At 36.4% G+C, this 19,496-nt stretch overlaps 1 protein-coding gene across 1 annotated transcript in view; it reads right to left on the bottom strand.

Annotated features, from left to right (window-relative positions):
- LOC150108751 (tRNA (guanine-N(7)-)-methyltransferase) overlaps nucleotides 1-19,496 on the bottom strand; it is a 93,753-nt gene that overhangs the window by 43,912 nt on the left and 30,345 nt on the right. Inside the window, exons 3-4 of the mRNA XM_090416210.1 lie at nucleotides 12,533-12,717; nucleotides 28-141 (exon numbers count right to left, since the gene is read on the bottom strand). Coding sequence (XP_090272336.1) covers nucleotides 28-141; nucleotides 12,533-12,717 — 299 coding nt within the window. The remainder of the gene's footprint in view (nucleotides 1-27; nucleotides 142-12,532; nucleotides 12,718-19,496) is intronic.

Below are 19,496 nucleotides of genomic sequence, written 5' to 3'. Positions count from 1 at the left end.
AAAAAAAAAAATAATAATCAGATTTACCTTTTCACCAAGAACATAACCATATTCTGCTAATAACTGTGAACTGATTATTCTCCATTTGTGTTTTTGCTTTTTGAAATGGGGATCAGGAAATAGAAAAAACATCTTGCTCAGCTGAAATACAAAAAATGTTAATATTAATTTAAGTTATATTAATTTGGGTATATTAACTTTCACAAGCCATGTTAAAATTATTAAATACAGTTATAACACAGTGATCTGAGAATTGTAGTGGATGAGGTAGAAGACAAACACAACTGCTGCATTCGGTTTTCACAACATGCTGATAGGAAGCTGCATTAATCACTACATGCAGTATAGCTATTCTGACATGAACTATTGAGCTAATCAAAGCTTTACTTCAAGATAAGCCAGCAAAGGTTGGTCAATTGGTAGAGCCTCTGCTACTAATGGCTCAACAAAAAAGTTAAGCAAGTTTCAGTGCAGTTAGTAGTTGGAAAGGGATCAATCGTTTGAAGCTGTTGGCACACTCTCCCTCGATAAGTCTTTGGCCTCCCTGGAGGTGTCACATAATAATACTCAAAGGATTCATTATAAGCACTGAATAATCATCATCTAGAGTAGAGCTATTGCGATGTTAACAAATTCAACTATATTAAAAGAAGTCAGAGCATAACTATATATATGAATTGCATAGTTATAAGATGCAAGAGTCAAAACCTTAATTTTGTAGGGAAAACCAAATAATTATGAAGCCAATTAATCAACCATAATCTTGAATGAAATACTTAATATGATAGAAAAAAATGGTAATTCTCACTAGTCAGTAAGAGTCTTTATAGATGTCTGACAAAGTCAGAAAGTGATATGTAACAATACTGAATTTCAGTGTGGTTCCAAAAAAGAACAAAACTCCGATTTTTTTTAGATTTGTGTGTAGCAAATACAAATAAAACCTGGTCAAAATGACTCCAGGAGTCTTGATAAATAGCTGTTCTTTAAATTTATTTTCAGTTCATTTCTCTTACTATTTCACTGCTAAATTTCTAAAATGTGGGGAAGGGATCTTCTTCAACCTTCTGGTTCAGTCCACTGCTAGACGAAGGTGTCCCCCATGGTATTCCAGATCACTTGGTTTTCTGCCTCTCCCATCCATCTCACTCCTGCAATTTGTTCCAGTTCATCTCTCCACCTTCTTCTCCATCTTCCTCTTTGTCTTACTCCATCTATTGGTCTCCCCTATGTTGTTTTTCTAGTCCATCTCCCGTCACTGCATCTGGCAATATGGCCAGCCCATCTCCACTTAGCCTGTTTAATGTATTTTACAATATCCATGACACCTGTTTGAGATCTTATCCAGATATTTGTCTTCCTATCTCTGAATGTTATTTTTAGCATACTCTTTTCCATGCGATGTTGTGTTATTCTCAGCTTTTTGTTTAGGGCTTCTGTTAAAGTCCATGTTTCTCCTCCATATGTTAGGACAGGAAGTATGCACTGGTATGAAGGCTTTCCTTTTTAGACTCAGAGAATTCACTTCTGAATATGTCTCTCATTTTCCCATAAGCCATCCATCCAAGGTGAATTATTCATTCAATCCCGTTTCTTTGGCACTCCTCAAAGGATAACAATTGACCCAAATATACATACAGTAACTTGTTCTATTTCGTGGTTTTCAACTTTGATAGTTCTATGGTTTATGTATTTATTCATCATTATTTTTGTTTCTTCTGTATTTATTTTTAATCCAATTTCTCTGGAGGCTTCATTTAGCTGATTTAATCTTTCTTCCAGATCTTCAAGATTATCTGCTATTAGGACAATATCATCTGCAAATTTCAGATGATGCAGCCTTTCTCCATTTATATTTATTCCTTTTGTTTCCCAATCAAGGCTTCTAAAGACTTCCTCTAGTGCAGCAGTAAATAATTTGGGAGATATGGTGTCGCCTTGCCGGATGCCTTTTTGTATTGGGAACTTTTCACTGTTTTTATATAATTTAATTACAGAGGTTGCATTATTGTAAATATGTTTTAGTGTTTCAATATATGGTTTCTCAGTTCCCTGGGTTTCAAGTGCTTTTAGTGTTGCAGATGTTTTAACTGAATCAAATGCTTTTTCATAGTCTATATAGGATAGACATAAGGGTTTATTGTATTCAATTGATTTTTCAATGAGCTGTCTTAATGTGTGAATATGGTCCAAAGTATTATAATTCTTCCTAAATCCAATTTGCTCACAGGATTGCATTCCCTCTAGTTTAGATTTTATTCTATTATTTATAATTTTTGTGAAAACTTTATATATGGTGGGGAATAGGATTATAGGTCTGTAGTTTTTCATTTCTTCCTTATTGCCCTTTTTAAAAATTAACATTAGAAGTGAATTGTTCCAATTTTTTGGAATATTTCTCTGTTTTAGGCATTTATTGAAGAGTTTACGCAACTGTTTGATAGCAAGGCTTCCTCCCAGTTTTAAGAAGTCTACCATAATTCCATCTTCTCCTGGGGGTTTTCCATTCTTCATTTCCCGCAGTGCCATTTCCACTTCACCTTGTAAGATCTCAGGGGCATCATGTTCTTCCTCACTCGAGTTATCCATAAAGGATTCTTGGTCTTTGTCTTCCTAGAGTTCAGTATAAAATTCCTGAATTCTTTTGATTATTGCATCTCTATTTTTTTTTTTATCAGTTCACCATTTTTTCCTTTTACAGCAGCTATTTCCTTTGTTCCAACTGATAATGTTCGTCTTAGGACCTTCATATTACTATTGTTTTCTATTGTTTCTTAAACTTTCCTAGTATTATACGATCTGAGTTCATCCTTTTACGTATAGTTTTACAAATTTCCGTATATTCTATTTTATTGGTGTCATTCAAATCTCTTTTCATATCTCTTCTTTTCTTCATCAGATCTAAGGTTTCCTGTCTTCGTTTTTTCCTCCCCTTGGTGCCTTTTTACACCTCCTATTTCTAGTGCACAATTCAAGATAGATTTTGTTAATATTTCATTAGCATCATCGATGGTAATAGCTGTGTTTGACTTTTTTAGTTAATTTTTGAGTGATTCTCTATATTTCACAGCTTTTATTGTGGTAGAGGTTTTGTAGATTCACTAAATTGGACTTTTTTCTTATGAGCTTATTCCGTTCCCATTTTTTGCCTTTACTAGTCTGTGGTCACTTCCTGTGTTAAATCTATTAAGCACTTCAGTATTATTTATTATATATCTTCTGTTGGAGAGAATGAAGTCTATTTCATTGTAAGTTTGTCCATTTGGGCTTCTCCAAATCCATTTTCGGTTGATTTTCTTCTTGAAAAAGCTGTTCATAATAAAGAGGTTATTTTCTTCTGCAAATTCAATAAGTCTTTCTCCTCTTTCATTCCTCTATCCAAATTTACCAATGGAGTTCAGATGGTTATCTCTGCTTCCAATTTTGGCATTAAAATCACCCATTATAATTATGTAGAATTCTTTAGAATTATTGAATGTGGATTCTAATGTTTCATAGAAATCTTCTATCTCTTCATCTGGATGGTCCATAGTTGGGCATATACTTGTATAATTTTCAGTTGGTATCTTTTATTTATGAAGAGACTTAGTTCAGCTATTCTTGATGTTATTTTATTTACAAACAGGACATTGTCCTTGATTGTTTTATTTATTAGGAATCCTACACCACCAGTTGAGTTTCTGTCACATTCACAGTGGTAGAGTAGATGTCCATCTTTTAATCGCATGAGAGTTTGAGTTTCTTCTTTCCTTCTAATCTCTGAAAGGCCCACAACATCCCATTTTATATGTTCCAATTCCTTCATCAATTCTTCCAATCTATCATCATCCCATAGATATCTTAAGTTATATGTTCCTACTAATATCCTTCTATCATTGTGCACTGTAGGTGGACTCATTGTAGCTAGTGGAGACTGTAGCATATTTTTCGACCTAGACCCTCTGTCTAAGCCCAGGACGCGTCCCTTTTTATGCTGGGCAACGGACGAGCCAGTATGTAATTTTCCTATTTTATTCATTCATTCATGGGGAGATATTTGGCCTTATAGCACCATGCTGGCCAGACGGGTTGGTGCCTCACAATAGTGCATACGATGAAATGACACAGCAAAATAGGAAAGATTCACCCCTAGCCCTCGAATACTCTAATAGCATTGGGGGTAAGGAGCAAGAAGAGAAGAAAGAAGCAAGGAAGGAAGAGGAGGGACTAGTCTACAGATAATATAACAGATGTATATTACATGAAGTAAGGGATGGTCCAGCATCAGGTACCTCGGATTTGCCATGCCGGTACTCACTAAAGTGAGCCCTTGAGCCTAAATTTCTAAAATGTGGGGAAGGGATAAAACACATTATATGAGTAAGATGATTCTAGAAGGTGTGGCAAATCTTTAGTATGCAAGTGTGTGCATACATGCACATACAAATGGGAGTCAATCATTTTGGGAGGTGAACACATATGCAGAGAAACAAATTTCATTACAATCCAAACGGTATGCCAAAGTAGCACAAAAACCTACATCCTGCTTCACAACAGTACATAGCTTAACATCTTAATGGTAGTAATCTTCATAATTTTATCAAAATGAATGCTGCTCACTGTGTAACATTAAAAGAAAGGGAGTAGATCAAAAATGTCTTGAGTAATTTTAGTATAGGTAAATTAAAACATAAGTTACTTTTTGAACCATCTCCTTCCAAGGATTTATGATATTCAGATTGTATACAGCAATGCCAGTAATCCCTTCATTATTCAATGCATCTCTGGTAGGCCATGAATGGCCAGCAGTTGCCATATTGTTTAGTTAGATATATAATTTTCCCTTCAGGGTGCTTTTCAGTCTGGGAGAGAAGTCATCATAGGACTGCAGCTGTGGACACAATCTGATGAGTAAGGAAGTTGGTGTAGCACCATAGGGCTGCTGTGGAGAATTCAGGGTGGTGTATGGTGTGTTGCACACCATACAACTATGGAGTAGAGGTAAAAGAAAACCAGCTCTGAAGATGCTTCCAATCAACTGCATTTCAAAGTCATTAGAGAATGATTCATGTGGCCTTGAGAAACAATTCCGAATTCAACAGATCCTCCACATTAAAGAAAATGAATGGCAATGTCTTGATATTTGACTGGGCTTCCCTGAGGTAATGACAGAATTTTCCACGGTGAGATTTGTTTCCTCTGAATTTTAGTTGTTTCTGTGCATCCTATTAAGTTTATACTAGAAACTTGATGCACATACAATGGCTCTTCAATACACCCATTTCATAATGAGATGTAAGAAAAAATATGCTATCTCACTCTTGACTTAATCAAGTTATATGAGTTTGTTTTTAGGGACATTTCTCATAGAAAACAGTGAACTGGAAATTCAAAGAGGTAGAATAACAACAATCGATTTCAAAAGATCCATGATATAGAGTCATGTGTTTAAAGAATAGTGTAGTACATATAAGGTTAATACATTAAAAAGATATTAATAAGGATTAGACTTTTCCAAATTTTAAGTAAGGAAATAAAAACATTCTTAAGTTGCTACAGTGATGTAAGAGTACTTCAGAATTCTCTCTGAATAAGTGCTCAAATTTCGTATGGCAAAAATGTAAAAGCCAGGTTCAGACTAGAAGATTCTGCAGTCAGTGTCAACACCTTGTGCACCAGACCAGCCTTCTAATTTAGTGGCCAGTATGTGTATAAAAGATTCATGCCAAATTGCTCTAAATATTCAAATTAATTTATATGTGAGAAATGTAGAGCAGGCTTTTGAATGCTTTAAAATCTGCCTTGACAAATCCACTGGTTTGATTCATCCAAAGGTTGTGGGAAACATTTTATTTTCTATGGATGCATCTCAGAATTGCATAGCTGCAGTTGGAGCAGTATGAGAAATAACTTGAAACTTGTAACATTTATTAGTACAAAGTATATATACTATCTCAGGAAGGAATGGTTTCTGATACATTGTTATCCAAACAGATTATTTCTAAGTTCAGACAGAATACTGTGTATATAAGAAATGAGAAAGTTAGATCTAATTATAAAGTACTAACTCCTCCTAAAATGATCTAATGGATAATGAAAAATCTCATTCTTCTAATCTAGTTTAAGCAGGTCATATAGGATTTGACAAAGCCTTACAAACAAGTTAAAGAATATTAATTTTAGTTAGGACTTCCCAGTGATGTCAAAAATTTTGTTCTCAGTGTTACCATTCTGGTCAGCTGAGGGATCCATTTCAAGAAATGTATTCTTAACAAACACTGCATAAATCTGAGATGATATGGTCTTCAGTTAAGAGAGCTGTAGAATTTTCCTCAGAAAAGAATTGAGAAAGGATACATAGACTTAGAAAAGGAAGAAAGTTATATGTTGGTGATCTCATCCTGCTTAAAGACAAAAGTAACTTAAGAAAAAAATGATAAGTTGGGTATGGCCATATAGGGCAGCAAAGAAAATTTCACCTGTGTCATATGAAATAGTATATGTTAAACACCCAAGTGGATTTATTATAACACATATTGATAGATGAAGAAAGAATTATTTTGATAATGCTTTTATCAAAAGTCACTTGAAAGGCTGCCAAAACACACTTGTATTTTCATTCTCACTCTTTCGCACATGCACACAAAACTCAGTTCACCTTACTCCACCCCCCTCTTATTTTTGATAAATGCCCATTTAACAAATAAGATCAGACCTCTCTTCTTGGGCTGACAATCACCTCTGGCTTCCTGATATTTGGAGTGGTGTATCAAAACTCTTCCCCAAGTCTTAGTCTTAATAATGCTGTCTAGAAGTGGGAAGTTCTAATTGATGATACCTCTCTCAGAGATGGTATATTTTAGCTTTATGTCTTTTCTACAGGTACTTTCACAGATAATGTCCTATTGAGCTATAATCTATCATTCTAGATGAATTCGTAATGTGTAGTGTTCGTGCAAGCCCCAGATAAGATAAGTATAATTTTCAGTTATCGATACAAATTACTTAATATTGTGTAGTTTTGTTTTGTTTGCCTTGCGTATTTTAGTGCGTCTATTTTTGGTGTGTTATAACGTATAATTTGACAAAACACGTTGAAAATAAGTATGGCACCTGTGCAAAGGAAAATGGCGGTCAGTAATGAAGGTTCGCCATCGTTATCAAAGAACGGTAGCATAAAAGAAATGAGTCAGTGTACTAGCTGTGAAATGTATGCTTTGCGGAGTGCAGTCGGAGTGTGGTTAGATGATAATAAAGGATTGAATGTGTGTAGAAAATGTAGGGAGAATGAGGAATTGAAGTGTATTTCGGATCGTGAGTGTGATATTTTTGTCAACCTTCAGAATGAAGGAAATAGGGATATGACAAGAAACGGCAAGGTTGTACATGAAAATTGTGAGAGTGTGAATGTAGAAAGTGTGAATGATAGTATAAATGGTTTCTCAGAGAACAAAAAAGATGAGAGAGATGCATTGAGTGAGATCGCGTTGTTGAATAGTGCGATAGAAAGAGCAAAACAGCAGCTAGAGTGCATGAACAAAAGTAGACTGAATGAACCAACCAATAATAAAAGGTATGACAGGAAAAATAGACGTATGAATGTGAACATGAACAAAATGAAGGATAGAGTGCTGTATGGAGACTCGTTAGTACGAGGTGTGTTAGTAGAGGATTTGACAAAATCGTACCAACCTGGTGCGACCATAAAGGACGTAACTGCGTCTATTAGAGAGCAAAAGGAAAGGGTGAAAGAAATGATTGTTGTGGCAGGTACGAATGATTTGAAAGGAGATAAAATGGAAATGATAGAAGACCTGAATGAATTGTTTGAGGTAGCAAAAGAAAAGAGTGAGAGAGTTAGAATGATTAGTCTTTTGCCACGGTATGACAGTGAAATGTTTAAAACGAGGGCTATAATTGCGAATGACTTTATGCGTGGGTTATGTATGACGAGTGGTGTGGAATTTGTGGATGTGTGGAGTGAGTTTGATGGGCAAAAGGATCTATATAAGATGGATGGCTTGCATTTGAATGGTTACGGTGTAAGAAGACTTGAGAAAGTGTTGCTGAATGTAGTGGATGTGCAAATTCAGGGAAACTAGATTTGTTAGGCGGGGGGAGTAGAGATACAGTCCTTATGGAGGCAGTTGAATGTAAGAATGAATATAATATGCCAGAGCAAATAAGGACAACAAATCTGAGTGGGATAGTTAATATAAGGCATCAAGGTAGGGTTGGGGCTAATGGGGGTCTTAAATTCATGTACACTAATACTAGGAGTATTAGGAAAAAGAAGGAAGAGTTTTTGGCCATGGTTGGCACTTCCAGACCACAGGTTATAGGTATTAGTGAAACATGGCTGACTGTAGATGATATAACTAGTGGGATTGAATGTGATGGGTATAGTGTGTTCAGGAATGACAGAGAGAATAAAATGGGGGGGGGGGAGGAGTATTGTTGATGATAGCTGATGAGCTCCAGCCAAGGAGAATAGAAGTTGAATTGCAGGATAGAGAAAAGAGCACATTTGAGGCCATTTGGTGTGAGATTGTGGCTAGCAGAACTAAATATACAATTGGGTGCTGCTATAGACCAGGTGATGGAAAAGATGGTGGTGACAGTATGCACAAGCAAATAGAAGAAATGGGTGGAAGGAGGGTGATTATTATGGGAGATTTCAACTATGGTCGCATTGATTGGAGTGAGGAGAGGACACACGGAAGGAAGGAACTGGATTTTATGCGGTTATTAAGGGATAACTATCTGCGACAGCATGTAATGGAAAATACTAGGGGTCAGAGAGTGCTTGACCTAGTAATTACATCTGAGGATTTGGCTGTAACAAATATGAACACATTGCCACCAATAGGTGAGAGTGATCATAGGGTCTTAACTTGGGAGGTGGCTAAAGGTGTAGAATTTTCAATTAAGACAGGGTACAGGTGGAATTATCGGGCTATGAACACATTGCCACCAATAGGTGAGAGTGATCATAGGGTCTTAACTTGGGAGGTGGCTAAAGGTGTAGAATTTTCAATTAAGACAGGGTACAGGTGGAATTATCGGGCTGGAAAGTATGACAAGCTTAGGAGTTTGATTGGTTCAGTGCCATGGCATGTACAACTGCAAGGACTAGAAGTTGATAGTGCATGGGAGGTAGTTAAGAAGTGCTTGCATGAAGCAATGGCTGACTGTATACCTAGAGTCCGAATAATAAATCAAGTAGGGGTTAAATGAATGAATAACACCATTAAGCTTCAGTTGTAAAAAAAGAAACAACTATGGAGGGAATTTAAGGAGAAAGGTGACCGGCAGGCACATGAACGGTATAAAGCGCAGGCCAGAAGGGTGACGAGTGTGGTAAGAAAAGCAAAAAAGGATTACGAAAGAACATTGGCCATGCAGGCTAAAGAGAATCCTAAACAGTTTTTTAGATATGTAGCAAGTAAAAGGAAAAATGTACATGGCAGATTGATTTTAAAGAATGCCGATGGTAGGGAGGTAACTGAATCAGTTGAGATAGTTGAGTTACTGAGTGAGCACTTTGCAAAAGTATATCATCCAGGTGGTGACATTGCAGAAACGAATAAACCAGCAGATTATACGGGAATTGTGGTTAATGAAGTGGAGGTGAGTAGTCTCTTGCATAACCTCAATGTCAATACATCTGTGGGATTGGATGGTATACCAGCTCGTGTTGTACGAGAAGCAGCTAAAGAATTGTCAGTACCCTTGACCATTTTGTTTAATTTGAGTCTCGGGTCTGGGTTAGTCCCGAGCGGGTGGAAAGAGGGGAAAATAGTTCCACTGCATAAAGGTGGTTCCAAGACTGCTGTTGTAAATTACCGACCGATTAGCATATCAGGAATCATTGTCAAGGTCTTAGAGAAATTAGTCAAGAAAAGAATACAGGATTGGATATATGAAAATGGGATATTGTATGGGGGACAACATGGTTTTGTGAAGGGTAGATCATGCCTCAGTAACTTGCTCACATTTTATAACACAGTGACGGCTGAACTGGATAGGGGTAATGGGTTTACAGTGATACTGCTGGACCTTGCCAAGGCCTTTGATAGGATACCACATGGAACCCTAATCAGTAAACTGGAGCAGATGGGTATAGATATAGGGTTGGTGAGATGGATAAGAGGGTGGTTGAAGGAGAGATATCAAAGAGTGGTTTATTCAGGAGTGGAGTCTAAAAGACGTCTTGTGACTAGTGGAGTGCCACAGGGCTCTGTTCTTGGACCACTGCTTTTCAATTTGTTCATCAATGATATTGGAAAGGATCTGAGAGGAAGTGTTCACTTGTTTGCTGATGATGCAAAGTTGGGTAGAGTAATTGTGAGTGCACAAGATGTCAAAATTTTACAGGATGATTTGGATAGTTTGGAGGACTGGGCTAGGAAAAATGGATGTCAATTTAATGTGGCAAAGTGTAAGGTTATGCACTTTGGGGTGAAAAGAATAGCAGCAGTATATCGCATTGGTGGAATCATACTCCAGGAGATTGATGAGGCCAGGGATTTGGGAGTGTTGGTGGATAGGGAGTTGAAGTTTAGGGGGCACATTGCAAAAGTAACTAAAACAGCTCACCAAATCACTTGGCTTCTGAAAAATACTTTAACATGCAGAGACGAACAAGTTGTTGTTCCTCTGTATCGAGCCTTGATAAGACCCCATCTGGACTTCTGTGCCCAGCTATGGGCACCAGGGTTTCTTCGTGATGTGGAGGAAGTGGAGAGGGTCCAGAGACGAGTGACCAAGATGATAGCAGGTCTGTGGAATGAACCTTATGAGAATAGGTTGAAGATTTGTGGGTTGCAGAAATTGGACGATAGGCGAAGGAGGGGTGATACGATTGAGACATTCAAATTACTGAAGGGTTTTTATAAGATTAATCCAGAAGATATTTTTGAAAATATGACTGGTGGTGGGAGGACTAGGGGCCATGCATGGAAGCTGGGCAAGAGCGTGGTTGACAAGGGTGTTAGAGCTAGGTTCTTTACTTGGAGAGTGGTAAATGAGTGGAATAAGCTTCCAGAGTCTGTTGTGGGTGCTACGACCGTGAATGAGTTCAAGGCAAGGTATGATAGATACTGTGTGAATGTTGAATAGTTGTTCTTGACATGATGTTAGGGCCTCCCTCGATGAGTCTGTCGACTCCTTGGAGTTTCCCGGAACAATAATAATAATAATAATAATAATAATAATAATAATTGAGCTATAATCTATCATTCCTTTATTTTGTTCTAAGCCAGTGGTTTTCAACCTATGGTTCATAACCCAAATTTGGGCCGTAGAAAGATTTTAAATGAGTGCCATTCTCTGTGTCTCTCTCTCTCTCTCTCTCTGCAACTCAACATTTTAACATAATGCAATATTTTATTAACAATGAGTAAATACTGTTAACTGAAATGTACAAGCCAAATAAAAAAAAAAAACTATTCTGTTCAATAACTAAATATAACAACTTATGAATGTGAAGTGGTATATTCAAGTTTGCTTCAAATTAAAAACGAAGCACAGAAGTGGACTACATGTGGAAAGCATTCTTCAATGGGCTTTCTGCAGCTAATTGCTTGTTCTCAGGATCAATGGCCCATTATGGACAAATAATGTGTCTTATTTGAAACCTAATTAATGCTCTGACAGTAGAGTTAATCCAATCTGCATAATATATTGAGGCTGTTAACACTGCATAAGTGGTAAGGAATAACATTATTTTTACGTGAAATGTGAACTCAGAATTTTGTAAAAATTCTGAGTTTACTTTGTATTCTTAAAAAAAAAAAGTTTCACACTCTATTAATAAATAATAACTAATAAATTGTCAGTAATTCCCTGAATTTCAAAAGCTATAGTAGAAAAGAACAAAATTTGAATTTGGAAGATGAATACTTTTGTCTCAATTATAAAACAATGTGTTTACGTTTTTTTAATCTACGTTTATTGCATAAAATCTATATGCAGTCATGCTGTGTACATTTAATTTAAATATAAATCTTGTTTAATTTACATTATACATAAATATTTTTATTATGATTGTCCTGGACCCATGAGATATACAACAGTGAAAAGTGGGTTGCAGTAGTAGGAAGGCTGAAAACTACTGCTCTAAGCCTACAATAAAGCAAGCAATAGCAATCCAATATCCATTTAGAATCACTGCAAACCCGGCAAACCTGATCCTCCATCTCTTTCATCCCATCTATTTCTATCCTCTCGAGCAGTATTCCTCAAGAAGCACTCTTCAAAGATTCCAATTTCCCTCTATTCATAAAGATTGCCAACAGATTCATTCTTTCATTGTATCTGCTCACATAAGCCTATAATGCATTATAAGTTCTGAAAGTGCTCCTGTGTGGGACTGACAGACAGACTGACTCTCTCTCACACACACACACACACACACACACACACACACACACACACACACACACACACACACATATATATAAAAGAAAAGAAACAAAAACTTTGAGCTCAACCATTTAAATATAAAATATTTAACTGTAGTGTTTTTGACAACCAAAACTTTTTAACTTACCTGTCCTTTCCTGAAGTGGTTTGGCATATATTTCATGGCATTAGTACGTATACATGCAATATTTTCATACTGGCCAGGATGTTGTGCCCTAAGAGCTTGTATACGATTCTGGACATAATCAGAAACTTTTACCCGAATTTCAAGGCCAACAATCAAGACATTAGGAAACAGGGGTGACAGTTCCACTTAAAAAAAAAAAAAACTGTGTTAGAAGTTATTCAAACTATTTACTAATACTATTTTCCAGTATAATAATATTCTGTAATAAGATATTAACTACAGAATATTATTTTATTTATTATTTCCTGTATATCTAACCTATATATATAAAACAATAAGCCTTTTTATTTTATGGTCATGTCTATATGTCACGTTTTTTGAAACATTTTGAAACTCAGAGCAACGAGTGTCGAGTCTTCAAAATTCGAGTCATCAGAATTCAAGGAAAACCCGCCTACCAGTCTGGTACACGGGGGGTTGGGAGCCGTAGCCCCCCCCCAGTGTGTGTGTGTGTACATATGTTAAAGATACCAAGCTATTTTAAATATAAACCTGGTTTTAATATATATATATATATATATTTAGAAAATTAATATTTAACTGACTAGAACCCGAGAAAGTATAACATAAAAAACTTTAATTTATCACGACTAGTTTCATCGGTGTCCCGACTTCTTAAGGTGAATAAGAAATAACATAAAACTTATAAAACTAACAAGATAAAAAACATGGGACTTTCCAGCTTAATAAAAAGAAGAAGAATAGTAACAATCATATTTGAATTGGTGACCGTGTGCTATTGTTAGCGTGAGTTGAATGTGAGTGACAGCTAATTTTAGAGCGCCAGTACTGGATTACTGCGCTATGGGAGTCAGGCAAACTGTAGCTCAGATTGTTGTTCGTGTGTGAAGGGTCCAGAACTATTTCTTTGGATTCTACATTTCGTCTTTCAAATTCATCATTGCATATATATAAATTGGTTGTGCGGTCCCAATCAACTTGGTGTTGATGTTCTTATAGGTTAGAGTTGGCAGAGAAAAGAACATGACTGGAAAGGGTGCTCGCTAGTGTTCTACTGTAGGAGAAGCCATGTCTATGTTCCTCAAGACGTAGTGAAATAGATTTATCTGTCTGACCAAAGTAAGGTCGACCACAGTCGCACATAACTTTATAAACACCTGGAAAATGCAGTTGGTTGTGTTTTGGTCGACTCAGAAAAATATACCACGTAGTGGTATCTTTTTCTGAGTCAACCAAAATTTGACTATACCACTCTGCCAAAACAAAGTTTTGGCAGAATGGTATAGTCGGTCTTTATGTTGAATTTCTTCATAATCCTAGATAGTTTTGGGGTAAGAAAGCTAATAAATGGTAACTGGATGTGAGTGATAGGGTTGGATTCATCTTCTAGTTGAGGTTGTTGACGTGGTCTCAAATGTTTAGTGATGTTAAGATGAATATCCATTATTTAAGAAGGTGTTATTTAGGAAGTTGAGTTCTGTTTGATGGTCTTCTTCTGTGGAAGTAAGACATTCATAGCACTCCCAAGTCTCTGGCTTCATCAATTTCCTGGAGTACAGTTCCACCAATGTGGTATACTGCTGATAATCTTTTCACCACAAAATGCATAACCTTATACTTTGCCACATTAAACTGACATCCATTCTCCTTTGCCCAGTCTGCCAATCTATCAAAATCATCCTGCAAAATTTTGACATCATGTGTATTAATGTATTAACTATTTCTCTACCCAACTTTGCATCATTGGCAAATACCTGAAGAATTCCTTTCAGATCCTTTCCTGTATTGTTAATGAACAAATTAAATAGTAGCAGTCCAAGAACAGGACCCTGTGGCACGTCAATAGTCCCAGGCCTTCTTTTGAACTCTACTCCTGAATAAACTACTCTCTGATATCTTTCCATCACAACCCTCCTATTCATCTCACCAACTCTATATATCCATCCCATAGTGCAGTGGTTCCCAACCTTTTTCCACTTGTGTACTCCTTTTAAACCCATTCCTATAAATTGTACCCCTTGTTTTTAAAATAGCTGTTTTTAAATCATCATCATCAACAACAACCATGGGTCCAATGCCCATAGGTGCCTGCTGCCATCTTCATATGATTCTTCCATTGCATTCTATTTTGTGCAAGATGACTCAGTTTGTGTGTAGAGTTTCTGCACCATTTGATGATGTCATCGCCCCATTCTCTGTTTGGTCTTCCTCTTTTGTTCTTTCCTTCAATCATTCCAAATAGCAACGTTTTTAATTTTCTCTCATCATTCATTCTACATATATGGCCAAATAGACGTAGTTTCCATTTGATTATTTTCTGGATCAGGTTTTCTTTTGGTTGTATTCGTCTACAATCATAGGTCTCAACCTCTAACTGGATTCAAGTCATCCGATATCATTAGCAGCATGCCCCCTCTACTATCCTCTCTATCCTGCCTAAAAATACCGTACCCTTTATGCTCAGTACCAGTTAGAATGTCTGATTCTGATAGCCAGGTATAACTAATGCCTACAATCTGAGGCCCCAACATATTGACCAAGGCATCAAACATATCCCTTTGTTTCTGATACTCCTAGCATTCGTGTACAAACATAATCTTTGAATTTAGAATCTGAAAGGAGGATATTGGCATTCTATAGCCCTTCCTTTCAAATGCCAACATCCTCCTTTCAGATTCTAAATTCAAAGATTATGTCTGTACACGAATGCTAGGAGTATCAGAAACAAAGGGATAGGTTTGATGCCTTGGTCAATATGTTGGGACCTCAGATTGTAGGCATTAGTTATACCTGGCTATCAGAATCAGACATTCTAACTGGTACTGAGCATAAAGGGTACGGTATTTTTAGGCAGGATAGAGAGGATAGTAGAGGGGGCATGCTGCTAATGATATCGGATGACTTGAATCCAGTTAGAGTTGAGACCTATGATTGTAGTACTACTGCTAACAGTATTTCATGTGGTAGTGAAGTTGAAGCCATGTGGTGTGAGGTAGAATCTAACAAGATCAATTACATAATGGGGTGTTGTTACAGACCTGGTGGACTGACCGGTTGCTAGTGATGAAGAAATGAATCACCAAATAGAAACAATGAGCACGAAAAGAGTAATCATAATGGGAGACTTTAACTATCCACATTTTGATCAGGTATCAGTAGAATCTCATGAGAGGAATGAAAATGAACTTATTGAGCTGTTGCAGGACAACTTCCTCAAGCAGCATGTGACAAAAGGAACTCAAGGTCAAAGAGTGTTAGATTTCATTATGGTGTCAGAAAGCGTTTCAGTTAAAGACGTAACTATTCTACCTCCAGTTGGTGACAATGATCATGCAGCACTCACTTGGGAAGTGACTAAGTTTATGAATGTTTCATTCAGAAAAGATAACATGCTGAACTACAAACGTAGGATATTATGACCAACTGAGAAGTATACTGAGTTCAGTGGAATGGGATCAGCTGCTGGATGGGAAGAATATCGACAGCGCATGGGGAGCATTTAAACAATACTTAAATGATGCGATATCAGAATGCATCCCAACAGTTGGAAGAATAAATAGAGTAGGAGTCAAATGGATGTGTAATCTTGTTAAGCAAGAGATTCGTAAGAAAAGGATGATGTGGAAAGAATACCGTGCTCATATGGACAATGTCCGTTAAAGGATGAACATATAAGCAGCAGGCTAGAATAGTCACAACTGTTGTACGGAAAGCAAAGTCTGAGTATGAAAAAATAACTGGTTCTGAGTGCTAAAGACAACCTACAATAGTTCTATCAATATGCTGCAAGTAAAAGAAAGAATGAATATACAAGAATAACTCTTCTAAATGCAGATGATGTGAAGGTAACAGATGCAGAAGAGGTTGTTCAAGTAATGAGTGCCCATTTTGTTAAAAGCTATCAACATGGTGTACACAACATTGAGCTCACTGTTACCTCTTCAATGGATGAAAAAACTCAGCTGTATAAGGATCAGTTGCACAATAAGAATTCAGCAATAGAGACTGATGGGATAACAGCACGTGTGCTAAAAGAGTGTTCAGCTGAACTGGCTATTCCTTTGACCAGGTTGTGTAATATGAGTCTCAGAACTGGGAAGATTCTGCAGTAATGGAAAGAATGTATGGTAATTTCATTGTAACAAGGGTGGTGCAAAGACCAATGTACTAACTATCGACCAATTGGTATCTCAGGAGTGTTGGTGAAGATTTTGGAAAAACTCTTTAGTGCTCATATTCAGAAATGGATTGAAAGTGAATCTCAACTTTGCAATGAGCAACATGGGTTTACCAAGGGAAGGTCATGTTTTAGCAACTTGCTCACATTCTATAACAATGTTCCCAGTGAACTAAACAAGGGGAATGGATACACTATGATACTTTTGGATTTTGCTAAAGCTTTTGACAGAATACAGCATGATAGACTGTTGCATAAATTGGAGAATAATGATTTGGATTATAGAATATTAGCATGGATAAGAGGATGGCTGATTGAGAGATATCAAAAAGGTATGCGGGGATGTGAGTCTGCGAGATTTAAGGTAACCAGTGGTGTACCACAAGAATCAGTGATTGGTCCACTGTTATTCAACCTGTACATTAATGATATTGGGGTGGATATGACAAGCGACATACAGCTATTTGCTGATGATGCAAAGATAGGTAGGGTAATCAGGAATGCTGCTATGCAGTACTTGCAGAATAATTGGGTAAACGGGTGTCAATTCAATGTCAGTAAATGTAAAGCCATGCACTTTGGCGTGATCAGATATCCAATGTGATATTATATTGGTGGGATTATGCTAGAAAGTGATGAGGCTAGGAATCTTGGAGTGTTAGTAGATAGAAAGTTGAAGTTCAGGGCTATGTAGCAAAGATTGCAAATACAACTCGAAAGATAATTGTAATGAGGAAATGAACAATCACATGTAAAGATAAGGATGTCATTTTGCCTCTTTACAAGGCCTTGATACGACCTCACTTCGACGATTGTGTGCATCTCTGTTGTGATTCTGATATAGTGAAGAGAGTGCTAAAAATGATATCTAGATTGTGGAATAATGATTATGAAAAGAGATTGAGAATTTGTACACTGCAGATACTAGCAAACAGGAGAAAGAGGGGTGATATGATTGAGACTTACAAACTTCTGAAAGGGTCATGCAGGATTTCAGTTAATGGAATTTTTCAATGTATGAAGGGTGGGGAAAGGGCATCCTTGGAAGCTGAGAATGAATGCTGCTAAGAAGGGGGTTAGGGCTAGATTTTTCCCTCATAGGGTGGTGCATGACTGGAATAGATTGCCACTGGATGTTATAAGTTTAAGCAGTGTGAATGAATTCAAGAATAAGTATGATAGCTGGTGTGTGTGTGTAGTATGTGGCCTCTCTCGATGAGTTCCTGACTCCCTGGAAGCCTCTCTTAATAATAATAATAATAATTAAAGGTAATTATTATCTTTAATAATTATTAAAGATAATAAAAGGTGATAATTAATCATCAATAACAATAAATTCTCTTTCTTTCTTTCTACATACTATATTCTTTAAGGCAGATCTACATCTCCATAGTTTAGTTCCTACAATGAATATACACTTTACATATTCACTAAGTTAATTTCTCATACAATGCACACTCATTTTCTTCTCAATCTCTCATGCCTCTATAATAACCTTCTAATTTATTGTTTGCCTCATATTCACACAAAGCAATCTCAAACCCACTGCAGTAACCTCATCCTGAATCTTGAACTATGATTCAGTTCTTCCATCTTTCATTTTCTCTGACCCCCCCCTCCTCTCTTACTGAAAATGCTACATTTTTCATATTCTATCATCATGAATATATCCTATGTCAATTAGGTCATGCTTATTTGAATAAGTTTTAGGCAATTTACACTGAATGATGCAATAATCTCCTCCTCCTCTCTTTTCAGATACTAGACTTTGATGAACCAGCATAACAGTGTACCACTGAAGCAAACTTTTTTTTTTTTCATTACTACATATCAAGTTCTAATTAGTGACTTCTGGTGATATTAACATTCATTAAGTTTTCATCTGTTCCCAGAAAAAACATTTAGCTGTATTATAGATTATTATGCCTATCATGTCATCGGATATCCCACCAAATGTAGAATAATGAATACAACTATGCAATAATATGCAAAGAACATAGCAGGTTTTTTTTCCCTGAAAGTATTTCATCTTGTATGCGAAACAAAAGGCTTTTTTTTTTTTTTTTTAAATACTTCTATGTGTGTTATCCCAATGATAAGTCTGAAGCTGGCTGTGTAATGATGCAGGGTTGTCTGTTATAATGTGAATTAGGCTAACTTGTAGTGCATGGAATCATTATTGCTAAAGTGCACATCCTTGCACACTGTACAATGATTATGAACATAATCATTGTACAGTATGCAAGGGTTTGAAAACATCATTAGAACATTGCAGTGGGCAGTACAGAGCTCTAAAACAGATCTCTAAATATTGAAATGTAAGCAATGACATAACAATAAGATTAGAGTAACAATTTTAGATTTATGTTACGAAAATTATTTATTATTTTTAAAATTTTTGGCTAGGTTTCATAGCTGTTGTTGATACAATTGAAAAGAGATAAACACAATAACAGCAACATTTAAATTGCAAGTATGTGTGACAATATATGCTCTAGACTGCAGGAGGCTAACTCTGTCTAAAACCATTAGAATTCAAAGAAATAAATTTAAATAATTACAATTTTAAAAAACACAGGAATGAGGAATGTTACTTAGGATGAGCTCCCAAAATTAGGAAAGTTTAAGGCAATCATTTTTATGAGTTTTGAATGTGAATTTCACAACTTTCGTTATATAATCTTTCAAGAAGAAAATTATTTTTATTTAGAACTGGAGTTTTGTTCTAATCAATTCTATGCCTAATGGATAGGGCATGGCTAGATA

This window comes from Typopeltis vanoorti, chromosome 3, assembly GCF_054136105.1.
Source record: "Typopeltis vanoorti isolate ZY-2024b chromosome 3, IOZ_Tvanoo_1.0, whole genome shotgun sequence".
In the NCBI taxonomy this organism is placed as follows: domain Eukaryota; kingdom Metazoa; phylum Arthropoda; class Arachnida; order Uropygi; family Thelyphonidae; genus Typopeltis; species Typopeltis vanoorti.
The sequence above is the reverse complement of the archived record's forward strand: the minus strand, read 5'-3'. Positions and strand labels throughout refer to the sequence as shown.